This window comes from Pantherophis guttatus, chromosome 6, assembly GCF_059756535.1.
Source record: "Pantherophis guttatus breed Tessera chromosome 6, ASM5975653v1, whole genome shotgun sequence".
NCBI classification, from domain to species: domain Eukaryota; kingdom Metazoa; phylum Chordata; class Lepidosauria; order Squamata; family Colubridae; genus Pantherophis; species Pantherophis guttatus.
Genome location: NC_142068.1, coordinates 17,286,390 through 17,302,573, shown reverse-complemented (window position 1 = coordinate 17,302,573; position 16,184 = coordinate 17,286,390). Strand labels below are relative to the sequence as shown.

Here is a 16,184-nt window from a genome sequence, read left to right as displayed (position 1 = left end):
CCTTAGGTTACACGCTGCATCTTTCTGAGGTAATGTTATATGTTCCTGAAGTAGAAATGATGAATAAAAGAACAAAAGAAATGAAATAAAGGGGAAAATGGAAAAGAGAGGGGGGAGGGAGGGAGGGAGGGAGAGAGAGAGGGGGGGGTGGGGAATGGAGTATATGAAATAATGAGGGAAGAAACCCCAAGATAATCAGACGGAATATAATATTTATTTGTATAATAAATAAATAATGTTTTGTACATAATAATTATGTAAAAAAAAGCAGCTGCAATCTTCTTCCAGCAATTTAGTTATAAAATTATCCTATATGCACGTAACTTTTACTGGCTTTTGTTATCTTGCGGGAATATTTTGCTTTTCCAGAGGAGAAAACTGTATTCACTCACTGAGAGAAATATGTATACCTAAAAATTCTATCAGCCATTATATTAGTATTTCATAACAAAAATAACCCAGATGACGAACATTGTACACTTGATGGAGAAAATTGCCCTGTCTGACTTTTTTTTTCTGAGTCATTTTGAGATTTCAGTCTACTGGATCATCTTCAAGATGGTTCTTTTCTATTATCACCATGGAAATGATGCCAATATCTCCTCAGAAGCACAGCATGGTCTCCTAGCGGCCCCGGATTCGCATCAATTTTATGCAAATTTTTAAAAGTTGGAAATAAAGGAAGAGAGGCTGGGTTCTAGCCACAGTTACGTATGTTTCTCTCTCCATTGATTTAAACATACGTCTCCATTCTGTTAAGCAAATTTCGGGGGGGGGGTTAATATATTTATTTATTTTAGATGTGCATCTTGATGCTTTCTCCCAATTTACGACCTATGTTGCCACCGATGTTAAGTGAATCACTGCAGTTGATAAGCTAGCAACTCGGTTCTTAAGTGAATCTGGCTTCCTCGTTGACTTTGCCTGTGAGAATGGAACACAGCAACGGTCATAAATATGAACCAGTTGCCAAGCATCTGAATTTTGGTCACATGATCATGGGATGCTGCAAAGATCGTAACTGTGAAAAATGGTCATAAATCACATTTTTTCAATGGTATTGTAACTTTGAATGGTCACTAAATGAACTGTTGTAAGTCAAGGACTATAGATGCTTACTTGGTTGCATCCAATTTTTCTTCAGGAGGCATTGACATATTCCTGTTCGATGCCTGAAAGGAGTTCTATTCAACTTCTAGTTCTAGAAAAGCAATAAGGTTTAGCTTCATGAGCCACGGTGGCACAGTGGTTAGAGTGCAGTACTGCAGGCTATTTCTGCTGACTGCCGGCTGCCTGCAATTTGGCAGTTCAAATCTCACCAGGATCAATGTAGACTCAGTTTTCCATTCTTCCGAGGTGGATAAAATGAGGACCCAGATTGTTGGGGACAATATGCTGACTCTGTAAACTGCTTAGAGAGGGCTATAAAGCACTGTAAAGCGGTATATAAGTCTAAGTGCTATTGCTATTACTACATGCAGAATCTTTATTTAGCATCTGGTATTGTTGAAATATGTTGGTGCCAAGATCACTTCTCTCCTATGTAATGAAGTGATGCCTGCAATAGGCCATAGGAACAAGACAGAATTTCCCTGTTTTTAACCTTTCATAAATGTTAAAGCACACGATACTGTTGCTTTTTAAAGAGACATCCATTTTCTGACCTCCAAATTGCCATACAGGTAGGCCTTGACTTACAACAGTTCATTGAATGACCATTCAAAGTTACGGCCTTGAAAAATGTGATTTATGACCGGTTTTCACCTGACCGTTGCAGCGTCCCCATGGTCACGTGATCAAAATTCAGAGGCTTGGGAACTGACTCATAGTTATGACAGTTGCAGAGTGCCCGAGGTCATGTGATCACCTTTTACGACCTTCTGACAAACAAAATCAAGGGGGAAGCCAGATTCCCTGAACACCTGTGTTACTAATTTAACAACTGCAGTGATTCACTTAACAACAGTGGCAAGAAAGGTGGTAAAATAGGGCAAAACTCACTTAATAGCTTTACAGGAGAAAATTTTGGACGCCATTGTGGTCGTAAATCAAGGACTATCTGTATCATGTAGATTTCCAAATGGTTGCCAATAGTCCTTGTTGTTAGGGAATAGTTTTATGCTGTCGAATGTCCTTTTTATTGGTCAATGGCCAAACTAAAAAAAAATTCTTTTGTCTGTCTCTTGTGGTTCTCTTTATCACTCAAGCTCCCTAAAGCCTGAAATTATATCACTTATGAAGTGCCAGGAATAAATTTTGCAGTGTGCAGAAAGTAAAAATGGATGTGCTCTTTCCAAAATTGCTCAATTGAGTAACAGGATGTGAGAGGAGAAAAGAAGGAAAGGAAACTTAGTAGTTTGAGACATGTTTCAGTTATCAAGTGGTGTATGTATGTATGTAGACTTTGGTTTCTGTAATAACAGTACGATGGCAGAAAACCATCAAGTTAACATGTTTGGCTCGAATTCCATTTAGTGTTATTAAACCGCAAATGGATTTCCATCAAACCGAGATGTACAGACACAAACAGATTTAATGTTGGTGCTTTTTTATTACAATTTGGGTTTGATCCTCTTTACTGCTTTTAATGCTGTTATTACTAATCTTGTGGGTTTTTTTTCCCTAAACTTGGGCAAAGTTATGTAGTGTTATCTAATGTAAGAGCAGCGTGGTTGAATCAGGATAAGCAGTGGACAAAGTAATCCAGTATTTTCATTTGCACAGCACCAATCTAAGTGGCTCTGGAGTGCTCATAAACCAGCCTCTTTTGTGCTGTTATCCACCTGCGCATATTTAAGACATAAGACACCGAGGTTCACATTGAGTCGTAAAGATGTGCTGCCTTCAACTCCAGGTTAACATTGAGTCTTTGGATCTCTTGTTTCTCAGCTCTCAGCTTTCTTTGATAGCCATCCAAGCAATAACATCATATTAGGAAACAGTCAATATAAATCGTAAGAATAACCAGCAACAAGGTTACAGTCATATAGTCATAAGTGGGAGGAGATGGGTGATAGGAACCATGAGAAGATTAATAGTAGTGCAGACTTAGTAAATAGTTTGACGGTGTTGTAGTGTCCTGACGGTGTTCGGGAAAAAACTGTCCTTGTGTCTAGTTGTTCTGGTGTGCAGTGCTCTATAGCGTCGTTTTGAGGGTAAGAGTTGAAACAGTTTATGTCCAGGATGCGAGGGGTCTGTAAATATTTTCCCAGCCCTCTTTTTGACTCGTGCAGCATACAGGTCCTCAATGGAAGGTAGGTTGGTAGTAATTGTTTTTTCTGCAATTCTAATTATCCTCTGACATCTGTGTCTGTCCTGTTGCGGTGCAGAACCAAACCAGACAGTTTATAGTGGTGCAGATGACAGGTTATGACCAGGTTCTGAAGATCTGACAGCCACTGGCCACCCTCACCCCCATGGTCACATGACTGAATCTTGCACCATGAGCTGTCAGTCCACATTGACAGTCATTTGCAGTGTTCCATGGTCAAATGACCGCATTTTATGACATTTATGAAAACTGGCGTTTCCTTCTGTTTTTCAGCAAAACCAATTCATAGTGAACAATTCAACTTAGTTCACTTAACAACTGTGGCATTCACTTAATGACCTCTGCTAAAAAGGGCACACAATCGGAGTGTGGCCACCCACTTTATGGCTGTCACAACTTGCACCTGTAATGGACAAGCTCCATTGCAGTCATAAGTCAAGGTCTGCTTGTATGTCAACCCTCAGTTAGCTCCAGAGTCACTAATGTTATATCTTTTTGTCATAAAAGTCTTCCAGCCCCCTCATCCTTTTGGTAACTTCTGCACTTTTTCTAGCTCTGTTTTGCCCTTGACGAAATGCAGTGACCAGGACTCTGCATAGTTTTCTGTAGGGCATTAACAATATTGGTTATCTTATTATTACTCCAGTTCCTAATGATCCCTAGTATAGCATTCCCAACTGCTACTTGCTTAACTCAGCTGAGCTATTCGCTATAATCCAGGGGTGAAATCCAGCAGGTTCTGACAGGTTCTGGAGAACCGGTAGCGGAAATTTTGAATAGTTTGGAGAACCAGGAAATACCACATCTGGCTGGCCCCAGAGTGGAGTGGGACTGGAGATTTTGCAATATCCTTCCCCCAGGAGTGGGATGGGAATGGAGATTTTGCAGTATCCTTCCCCTGTCATGGCCACCAAGCCACACCACGCCCACAGAACCGGTAGTAAAAAAAAATTGAATTTCACCACTGCTACAATCTCAGTGTGATATACTTATTTGTCAATGTTTGACTACACTGTTGAAAGAGATCCTTCTGAAGCTTTTCATGGCCACTTTTGGTTTTGCTCCTGAATAGTTTACTAGTATCATCATCTAAAGAATGCAAACAGTCTTAATAGTTTCTGATATCAGAGGTATTGAACAATAAAAACAAATTCAGTGGGTATCTGAAAGTGGGGAAAACATGTAAGAGAGGGAGGGAGAGAGAGAGGGAGGGAGAGGGAAGGAGGGAGAGAGAGAGAGAGAACATCTACATTGAAGATTAAAATAGCACAGCAAATGGACAACAATCACTCAGCATTTTTCAAAGTTGCTATTAGTTGATCATTCTAAGATGGATTTCATGCACAGTAGTATGGGAGTCGTTTCTCCAACACGACCGAACAAACATCTGTGTATGCACAGTAGTATAGTTTTGCTAGACTCTTAATTAAGAAACTCATGCTGTTAAATCAGATCATAATAGCAATGAACGTCCTCATATTAAGAGAAAACAATACAAAATGATAGTACTCTTTCATACTAGGGCTTATATTATATCTTCACCATAGAGCTTCAATGACAAGTATTCAGCAGCATGCAGCCATGTAGCTAATAATTACGCATTACATGATGTTCCTTTTTTTTTTTTTTTTTTTGTAGTGACGTGAAAAAAAATTCAATACGCTGCCTTGTTTACAAGCAATGTCCTCTGTGTAATTGACCGAACGTACTACAGGATAGCTTACAAACACGGGGAATGTGGCTGTATCTGCTACTGGTTGACTGTTGCTTCCATTTTTGTGTGTTTGTCATGAATTTACACCCTTGTTTTCAAGAGAGGACCCTAGACCTGAATTTGTGCTAGCGTAGAAAGATGAGAAATGAAAGCAATCAATGAAAAACTTCTTCCCAATGACCTGGGCTGCTTCCTAGGGCAATGGTTGTATTTGGTGGTAACTAAGGCCAGTTTACAAGAAACCTGGAGACATTTTATTTATTTATTTTTATTTATTTTATTCAATTTGTATATCGCCCTTTTCCTAGTGGACTCAGGGCGGTGCACAGCCAGAACTAAAACACATACCAATACAAAATTTAAATTTTTTAAAAGAATTACATGACTTTGGCCCAAAATTTAAAACATTCAAACTAAAACCCATTGACAATTTAAAAACTAAAAAAAAAGGGGGGGTTCACGCCAGCCCTGCTTGATGGAAAAGAAGTTTTTAGGGCACGGAGAAAGGCCCGGAGATCCGATATCCTTCGTATCTCCAGGGGCAAATCGTTCCAGAGGGCAGGAGCTGCCACAGAGAAGGCCCTCCCCCTGGGGGTCACCAGCCAACATTGCCTGGCTGATGATACCCTGAGGAGTCCCTCTCTGTGGGAGCATACTGATCGGTGGGAGGCTATCGGCGGCAAAAGGCGGTCCCGCAAATACCCAGGTCCTATGCCATGGAGCGCTTTAAAGGTGGTGACCAACACCTTGAAGCGCACCCGGAAGACCACTGGAAGCCAATGCAGCTCATGCAGGAGAGGTGTCACATGGGAGCACCCTCTCGCTCCCATAATCCCCCGCGTGGCCGCATTCTGCACCAGTTGGAGCCTCCGGGTACTCCTCAAGGGGAGCCCCATGTAGAGAGCATGGGGTTTTTACAGGTTTTTCAGTGCTGTGAAATTTGCATCCAAAAAATCCTGCAAGACAGGAGCATCAATAATCTTGCCCTAACACTACAATACTGATAACGTGTTATAGGAGTGCTTACAGGTTAGGTTAAGACTTAGCAGAAACTTTGATAAAACGTGCAATTCTTGTTTAATGCTAACTTTGCTTAAACTTTTTGTGGGTTAGATTGTTATACAACCCTAGTCCTTTAGTTAGTTTCATGTTCATGATGTCAGCTTTGTGAGATAGTCTAGACAGGAAACCCAGCAAGATGAGTTTATTCTACTTTATTTGTAATGTTACATTAAAAAAATCTTCAAAGTCAAGAAACATTTCTCCCTGTCCCCTTTGCAGACCAAGAAATTAGGGAGGGTCCCTTTTAAGCCACTCACCCCATCCCCATTCCTATTGCAGGTCACTCCCACATGTCATTACAAGTGGTGAATTCTCCAAAAATAGATTAGTTCACAAACTAAGTGAAGCACATTGTATTTTTATGGTATATGTGGAGGAAGGAAGCAGGCTTCCATTTGTTTTGCAGCTTAGTGTCTTGTTACTTTGATTATTTGGCTAGTTTATAATTTTTGTGTAGAGTGCAAATGCAGAAGATGGATTTATTTACTAATCAGGTAATGTCTATTGTACAAATCCAGAAACTGGTAGATTCTGTGGCTCTAGCCACTGTATCCCAACTTCCCCCAAAATGAAGCAGGTTGTCTCAATAGGTTTAGGGCTTAGTGGAACAATCAATCAATCAATCAGAATAGAATTGAAAGAAACCTTGGCGGTTTTCTAATCCAATCCTCTACTCAAACAGGAGATCCTATATCATTTCAGACAAGTGGTTGTGCAGTCTTTTCTTAAAACCTCCAGTGACAGAGCACCCACAACTTCTGAAGGAAAGCTGTTCCACTGGTTAATTGTTCTCACTGTTAGGAAGTTTCTCCTTAATTCCAAGGTGCTTCTTTCCTTGATTAGTTTCCATCCATTGTTTCTTGTCTTGGCTTTGAGTGCTTTGGAAAATAAGTTGTCCCCCTCTTCTTCTATCATGGCAACTGTTTTTGCAATATTGATAGTAGGTTTCTCTTCAAGGAACTCAAAGCAGCAGGCATGATTTGGTCTCCTTTGCAACTCTTGTTATTTTTCTCATTGAAATTTTGCTAAGTAAGTCAGGCGACAAGAGCGTGCAACTAAAAAATCACAAGACTCGCTATTTCTCTATTGCTCTACAAATTGGTGCTGGGGAAATAGAATTTCACAAGTCCTTTGGACACATACTGTGGATGCTGTAGCGCAGGGATGGGCAATTGTGGCTCTTTTACAACCTGTGGACAGCTGTCTCAGGAATTCTGGGAGTTGAAGTCCACAGGTTGTAAAAGAGCCACAATTGCCCACCCCTGCTCTAGCGTGTAGATCCTATAGGGTCTTAACCAACTGCCTGGAGGGTATTTGGGTCTGGATTGGGAATAACAGGCTTGGTCTCAATCCTAACAAGATTGGAAGATTCTTTGATCTTGAGTGGGCTCGCATTTCCCTATTCAAAACTGGTGCACAATCTGAGAGCCTTCGTGGATGTACAGATTCTGATCAAGGTTCACGTGGCATATAAGTTTCACTCTTCCTTAGATCAGAAGACCCTTCAACCACTCATATCTTTTTCACCTCTTGACTGAATTTACTGCAGTGAAAACCACTTGGAAGCTACAGCTGTTCTAGAATGCAGTCTGTATTATAGCTTTTTAAGTTTTAAGTATATTGTCTACCCAAGTAAAAATAACTTAAAAATTAAAAAGCTATAATATAGGCTAAATTTCCCCTAGGCACTTATTGATTAAAAGAAAATAACTACCTAAATGGAATATAGGGGATAAAAGTGAGAATTTTTTAAACCAATAACCTCCAGAAGTTGTGAAATGCTCCAACACTGGAAACTTTTAAGAAGAGATTGGACAACCATTTGTCTGAAATGGTTGTAGGGTTTCCTGCCTGAGCAGGTGGTTGGATAGAAGACCTCCAAGGTACCTTCCAATGCTTCTGTTCTATTCTTTTCTAAAATTACTTGTTCAACCATTTGTCTCTTATTTTCATTGCGGCCAGACAAAATTTGCCTCCTGCATAGCTAATAGCGGGTTATAAATCCTGGAGAGATAATTCAAATTGTTCCTGTTTTACTTTTCCAAATATAGTGAATGATTTCCAAAACCATTTTAGCCATTGTCCCGAGCTAACATAAAGCAAGACAATAGACACATTTATTTTGAGAACAAAATTAGAGTACAAGCCTTGAAAAGAAAATTTCTTAAGAATTCTTCCTTGCTGGAAACAGAAAAGATAAGTTTGCTGGCATATTTGTGTAGCCAAAAAAACAGATTTTGGCATGAATTTATCTACAGATGCACTGATTTGTTAGCATGATAATTGCTTGATGATCATGCTTTTAGCTGTCGGAGAGGGCATATGTAATAAGCAGGTGGGCTTTCAAATATAATCAACCACATTAAATTTATAAAAATTGAGACCTTGTAGCATGCATTAGGGGTGACTTTTCCTGAGCTTTGTGCCTGTTTTTTTTATTTTGCTAGCTGAAATGACTAGTAGATATATATATATATACATTGGGGTGACTCACACAAATTGGCTCCACCAGTTGAAAGTGGGAAGGGGTTGTGAGAGGAAAAAAGTTTTTAAAAACCACTGGTATAAGGAATATAAAGGGTGGTTGTGCTTTAATTCAGGGGTCCCCAACCTTGGCAACAATAAGCCTGGTGGACTTCAACTCCCAGAATTCTCCAGCCAGCAAAGCAAAGCTATAGAACCGGTGCGAACCGGGGGCAACCCACCACTGGTTTATTTATATCCTTTGGGGCTTCATGGGCAAACAGGGGTTCAATATTAAAATCAAAATAATGTCTATTTGAAAGACATTTCCTTTTAAAAACCTTGATTGTCTATAAAGCCACTGTTTTGGCTTTGTCTTCTATCCAACTCTGAATACCTTTTGTCATGCCTTATGCAAATTCAGTTTTTCTCCCATTCACATGCTATTGAATCATAATTTCCCTGTTTGTTTAGCCTGAACTGGTGAAATCTCAGTCACAACTCATAGGAGGATTTTTAAAAATGGCGCTATTGGTAAATCCCTGAGGGAGATGGGCGATTTAGAAATATGAAATATACATAAATAAAAATAAAATAAAGTAACGCATCATCATGAAATTTTCTCATCGTTATTTCCTTAACTGGCCTATGTACTGTTCTCAGTAATTTTTGAATAAAAGGAGCAATTTATCCATTGCATTAATTCATGATTTTCAAATTTGAGGCATATTAAATATGCATTTAGGGTATCATTTTTCCATCTTTCTAATTATGGCAATTTACACATGCAAATTTCTAATTATTTCACTGCAGGGCGCTTATCTTATTTGAAGCATAAAACTATTATAATAGGATCTGAGAGGAAAAGATCTAATAATTTTGCTGTAGAGTCCCTATTTGTCATGTTGTGTTGTGTAGCTTAGAGCTGGCAATTGTTTAATCACAGCAGACTAATGGAAAAAGATATTTTGTTCCGTTTTCTGCCAGAGTTTGATCACCATTATTGAAGGACAATAATCTTTCCATCTGGCACAAAATAATTGACTCACCTTTTGAAGTGTTATCCTTTATTCAGTACATTTCCACTATCAAATTTTTACTTCAAACTTAAAAGGTCACTCCTGGGTGGTAGTTTTGGTTAAAATAAATCATTGGGTGCTGTCAAAATTCAGAAGACCACTTGATGGCAGTTAAGAGTTAGGTTTTTCTATGTATCTCTCCTGCCACCTGGTGGTCATCCAGGGTTTGCACCCCAGTTCTGTCTGGTTGGGTTTGCAATTACAGAATCTTGGGTTTTAATTTTTATTTGCATTTCCAAGTGTATGTAAAATGTAAGTAAAATATAAAATGGAGCATTTGTTTCATAGCTGGGATGTAGAAAGAATGGTGTTTATATGTATACTTTTCTGCTAATTTTATATTAATTAAAAAGGGGATGCAGTGGCTCAGTGGCTAAAATGCTGAGCTTATCAATCGAAAGATCAGCAGTTCAGCAGTTTGAATCCCTAGTGCCGCGTAACAGGGTAAGCTCCCGTTACTTGTCCCAGCTTCTGCCAACCTAGCAGTTCGAAAACACATAAAAAATGCAAATAGAAAAACAGGGACCACCTTTGGTGGGAAGATAACAGCATTCCATGCGCCTTTGGCGTTTAGTCATGCCGGCCACATGACCACCGAGACGTCTTCGGACAGCACTGACTCTTCGGCTTTGAAACGGAGATGAACACCGCCCCTTAGAGTCGGGAACAACTAGCACATATGTATGAGGGGAACCTTTACCTTTACCCTATTCAGGCAATTCATAATATGGAACAGTGGTAAAAAACATACATCACATCACCATCTTACAAATGTCCCTCACTGCTTAAGGAAAAAGAAATAGGTGACAGTTTGGGATGTAATTTTGAGTGGTGACCTAGGCTGCATGCTGGAATGGAATTGTACTGGCAAAAATTGTAATGGTACATGGGAATGACCTTGGAAGAGAGAGGTGGGGTGAAGTGGGGTGCAGGAAGGGATACTTTCTAAGCAACAATCCGATAAGGAAGTGCACAGCCCACAACTACATAACGGTCAGAGAAAGAGACTTTGAAATGAACTTCCCTAACTTTTTATGCTGGGAAAAAAAAGACAGTGGAAGATTTGCACTATCATACTTGCAAGTTTCTGTTAATCTAACCTTGTACATAGTTTACATTACATAAAGTAAAATTTGCCCAACCCGTCATGTTTCCTGTGTACCTGGGAAAGCGGTGATATTTGTATGGCTACTATGATAGGATCAAACAGTATTTAGTAATTGTTACATTATACACTGCTATGTCTTTCTTGTTTTGTTTTGTTTTTTACTTGGAAGTGAGAAGTTAAATTTTTTTACAGATCTATGAAGATGGCAGAAATTATGTATTTCGCATTATAACACTCAATTCTATTGCTGGTGTTTGTGCCTAGAAAAATGCATATTCAAGAATAATGAAATATATTGTATAATGTGCGTATAGAGAACAAGATAGTCGGAGTGAATATAGTCAGATATAAGGAACAATTAAGAATAATTAATTCTAAACAATTAAGAATAAAAGAGGAAAAGTGAAAATGAAGATGATGGTGATGACAATCAGAATAACAGAGTTGGAAGGGACCTTGGAGGTCTTCTAGTCCAACCCCCTGCTCAAGCAGGAAACCATTTCAGACAAATGGCTGTCCAATCTCTTCTTTAAAATCTCCAGTGTTGGAGTACCCACATCTTCATTTTGTCATGAAGCTAAACAAGGGGTCAGCAGCAGAGAAGTTAAAAATAGAAGTGATGAAAAGAGTTAGGATGTAAAGGATAAGCTTTGTGAAAATGATAAACGCTTAAATGGGAATGATTATGGTCTGTTGAATTAAAGTCTATATATCTTGGTGTAAAAGAAAAAAAAGAATGAAAAGAAAAGAATAAATGTTTAAAAATGGCAAGGCTGCAGGTGTAGCTGGTGTAGCTGGAGAAATGTTGGAATACGCACTATGTGTATTTTTCTTATTGAGTGGTTGTATAGTGTGTGCAAAGAGTGCCACCTACAATTTTCTCTGGAACAGGAGGCTCTTCTAACAGTCATTCATGCCCTCTTGTTTTTAATATTGCAATGGGGCTGCCCTTGAAGAGCATTTGGAAGCTATATATACTTAACCACTACATTATTTTTTATTCCCAATTGTTTATACCTTTCCAACAAGTTCAAATAGTGCAGACTACTCTGTATTCCTTCTCTCAGGAAATGTCATCACAGGGACCAGGGACCATCTCAGTATCTGCCTCCCATGTCCCAAGAAATCTCAACAGCTTCTATCCTATTGGTTTTTAGGAAGGTCATAAAAACGTGACTAGGACTACTCTGTCTAGTTTCCTGAAATGTCAACTTTTCTCTCCAGATGTCTATGGAGCTTCTCAGTCATCCAGGGCATGGTTGTCTCAAAGATGTTTTTCCAGAAGACAACTCCACTTCCTTGGTTTTTCCTTGAAAATGTTTTTCTTCTTATTCAAGAAATTCTGAAGCTGAAGAAGCTTCTTGGATGAGAAGCAAAATCTTTTCTAGGAAAAACCAAGGAAGTCCAGTTGCCTTTTGGAAAAGCACCTTTTGGATTTTCTCTCCAGATGTTCTCTCTCCAGGAACTTGGCAAACGTTGAGATAATGTGTGCTGCAATTTTAAGCAAAGCTCCTTCCGTTTTTGAAGAGCTTGACTTAAAGCTTCATAGCAATTTCTTATGCAACCTAAGTTTTCTTTCCTCACTTCTTGTTCCTTCAAGGTGTACAAGGGAGACGAGACAACGTACCAAATCTCAGGCCTTCAGGTGAACACAGATTATAGATTTCGTGTGTGTGTTTGCCGCCGATGCTTGGATACCTCACAAGAACTTAATGGACCTTTCAGCACTTCTGTTGCCTTTATTCTCCAGCGGAGTGAGCTCATGCTTACCGGGGAACTGGGAAGAACCGATGACCCCAAGACTAAATGTATGATGCCTTCTGATGAACAGTTTGCAGCCCTCTTAGTCCTTGGCTTTGCAAGCGTCTCCATCTTATTTGCTTTTATACTACAGTATTTGTTTATGAAGTAGAGAGTTCAACACAAGTATTTGAGGTATCGTTTTAATTAATGCTTCATACTATAATCAATATGTTTTATTCAGATAGTCCTCTTTATTTTTTCAGTGCATTTGTTTCTGGTTTATTGTTTTTTTAAGGGGTGACGGGTGGGTGGGAATATCAGTCCTATTTAGAAAATAAAAATCAATGTTCAGGTGCACCTTTTGGACATTCAAGGTTAGGAAATGGTTAAATATATCCAAGCCAGAGACCAAAACAAATATTTAACATTTGGATGTTCAGTTCCCTGCTCCTATGATTTTATTCACTTACTTGGTTTTTTTATTTTCAGAATGTAGAAATGTAACCAGTTTGCCTTCACGTTTTTGCCTTAGTGCTAAACTTGTTGCAGTCTTTAAGTTGCAAGTTTATTACATTAAAGTAGCCGCTTTAAGCTCCTCTGAATCTGCAAAATTTAACCATCATTATGTAATAGCATTGCAGCTAAGCATTCCGCAATGCATTTGTTGCACAAGTCGTTAATTATAAATATCACATACGATATTCACTACATTTATTTTCTCCTCAACCCTCATACCGTCAGTTTTGCATTGTTTTTGCGTTATCCCCATACGGGGAGGAAAAAAATTAATCTCAATTATGTAATCAACTATATTTTTAGCACATTTCAATCCCGATAATTTATCTTGCAACCTAAAGTCTTCTCTGAATTGTAAACGTTTTACTCAAGCTGTTTGCGCACTATAAATTCCTGTATATCGAATCTGATAGCCAGATAGCTTTATCAATGGAAAAGCATTACCATTTCTACCATTTCCTTTATTTTATAGCAGTAATTTTAAGAGGGCATTGTGCAATAGTTATTCCCCATGTCCAGCTGTTTTTATTTTGTTTAAAGAAAAGCTGCTTTTAACTAGTTTGTTTGCCTTTGTATATAAACTTACTTTTTAATCCAGTCACTAGATTTGTTATATTCATCGTGATCTTATGTGTTTATAACTGGCGAAAGCTTGCTGCGTTTGCTATTTAAATTAGATTATTACCTTTTATCATAAGCAAACTCTCAATCAGCCTTGTTAAGAAAAAGGTCCATCTGCATTTCAGTTTTGGAAAAGAAAACATGGTAAACTCATATAGGCATCTCAGATGCTAAATACTGTAATTAGAGCTGACATTAAAAGGTGCCATTTCTTCCATCTCCTCCTCCTTTCTTCTTAATAGCATCTCCTATTACAAACAGTGTCATGTAATATCCATTCATTTCCCTCTTCGACTTCATTAGCTGCTGCCTTCAGAAATGACGGTGGGAGGGACACTGTAGTTCACATGACAACGCACTGCACACACTGTCCTAATAAAGCAAAAGAAGCATAACAGTGCTGTGTTGCAAAGCAATCAACCTCAAGCATTATTGATATTTCCAGCAATGCCTCTGAGAAGTTCTCCAGAACTTCATTGAATGGCTGGTAGCTACATACCAGTGCTGGCTTTATCTTCTGGCAATTGGACAATCGGCCACTATAGTTTATGAATGCCTTTATTACACACTCAAAATTCCAGGAATACTCACTGGCCCTCCAATTTTGGAGTTTCCTGTAGTGGACATGGCCAAAGGGAAAAGACAAGGAGGAGATGTAGAGCAGCTGGTTTCAGAGCATCTGCAGTCTTGACACCCAGCTCTAATTTCAACTAGTGTTCAGAAGAGTAGGGTGTGGTCCATTGCAAACTTAGTTCATTCCTGTGTGGGACATTGTATGTGCTTTTACATCAATTGCCAAGGCACATTCATTCAGTCCAGCAAAACCCTTGGTTATTCTTCTTGTTTTAAGAAAAAAAAAACATTTGAATCATTGGGTTAGTTTTATGATGTCTAAGTGCCTCAGGGATATTGAGCAGGAGGTGTAAAGTAAATTACACATGGAAATGCACAGAGCTGCAATCCACTAGGAACCTCTCCCAAATTATGTTGTTACAACTGGAGAGGCATTGCTACGGAACTCTGTTGACTTCCATCAAACAGAGGTGCACAACGATATGCACCCTCCCCGGAAAGCCTCGTAAATGGCCCCTGGCGGAGATTTTCAATGTTATTTTTTTTTTAAAGTACCAGAATGGGGAGGGACTGGGGAGTAATCATATCATCTCTATTTAATTTTTAAGCCAATTGAAATGAAATGTGCACCCTATCCTTAAATGCCTGTTCAGGAAAAAATAAAAATGTGATCCAGCAGTTCCTGTTCTAGCTCTGCATGAATTGGAAGAGTTCTCGTGAATTGTGCCCCAGACTTTGTGTAGCCTTGCATTCAAACAAACAAATTTTTTTTTTTCATTTTCTTTGGCTTTGGCTTGCATTGTACTTTTTTTTTTTTTTTTTGGTCTTCTCTTTTGTTATGACACAGGGCAGCGCGATGGCTCAGTGGTTAAGATGCTGGGTTTGTTGGCTGGAAAGCCAACAGTCCGGGGTTCGAGACCCGAGCATCCCGCAACGGGGTGAGTACCCGTCTTTGCCTAGCTCCTGCCCACCTAGCAATTCGAAAGCATGCAAATGCGAATAGATAAATAGGTACCACTTTGGTGGGGAGGAAACAGTGCTCTGCGTCGTCATGCTGGCCACATGACTGTGGAAATGTCTTTGGACAGCGCTGGCTCAACGGCCTTGAAACGGAAATGAGCACCGCCCCCTATAGTTGGCAACAACTAGCGGAGTTAAAATCTGCAGGGACTCCTTTCCTTCCATTCTTTGCTACATTACTGTGTCCTGTATTATTCATTCCTTCCCATAACCAAAGTAATGGGGAAACCAACATTATTTTTGTTTTAGGATTATTTATACTATATACTGCATTCAGTACTTTAAAATGCCAATTAAAGTGCAATCTCATTATTTATTGTAAAAAAAAAATAAAAAGTGTACTTATGTACTAAATCTCTCCCCTTCCCCTCCCCTCTAACCCCTAGCAGCATACTATTTTTCTATTTTGTTTTATATAAGTATAATTTAGGTAAAATATTTTCATTTCCCCAGCACCATTCCTAGTATTAACCTTCTTATAGTATACTGTATGTTTAAAAATGGGAGTGTTTTATGAATTGCCAAAAAAAAACAAAAGAAGAAGAAGAAGAAGAAGAAGAAGAAAAGATAAATGTACCCAATATTTCCTGCACGCAAATAAAAAAACTTGCGGGACCACATCCATTCCATCTGCGGTACATTAAAAACAATCATCTTCAAAGTTTACATGTAGCCAAAAAAAAAAAAAAAAACATAAGCATCTTTTGAAATAATAGTTTGAAACTGATTATTCTGTGTGCCTCTCTTGATGTAGCAAACTAGTACAAAGGTTCTGTATTTTTTTTTTCTTTCCTAATGTTAGTATGCATATTTGCCTAGCAAACAAATGATATTCAGCTATTTTCTTTTTTTTAAAATTTCCTCTTCCCGCTGGCTCCAGTTTTGGCCTTGACAAATGTGGTATTGTTGTCGTTGTTTAATTCAACTTTATTCCTTTTTATATAATACTTGGTTGTCTTCAAATATAAAATTATTTTTAAAAAAAAACGCTGGCAAAATTTTAAAGAATGTAGA

At 38.7% G+C, this 16,184-nt stretch overlaps 1 protein-coding gene across 3 annotated transcripts in view; it reads left to right on the top strand.

Moving 5' to 3' along the window:
- The window catches only part of FNDC3B (fibronectin type III domain containing 3B), a 313,079-nt gene extending 297,372 nt beyond the window's left edge, over positions 1-15,707 (top strand). For 2 of the 3 annotated variants that reach the window (XM_034438974.3, XM_087872515.1), the window contains exon 26: positions 12,298-15,707. In XM_034438974.3, coding sequence (XP_034294865.2) covers positions 12,298-12,609 — 312 coding nt within the window. In that variant the 3' untranslated portion in view covers positions 12,610-15,707. The remainder of the gene's footprint in view (positions 1-12,297) is intronic. The other variant, XM_034438975.3, reaches the window with a different exon arrangement.
- The last annotated feature ends 477 nt before the right edge of the window (positions 15,708-16,184 follow it).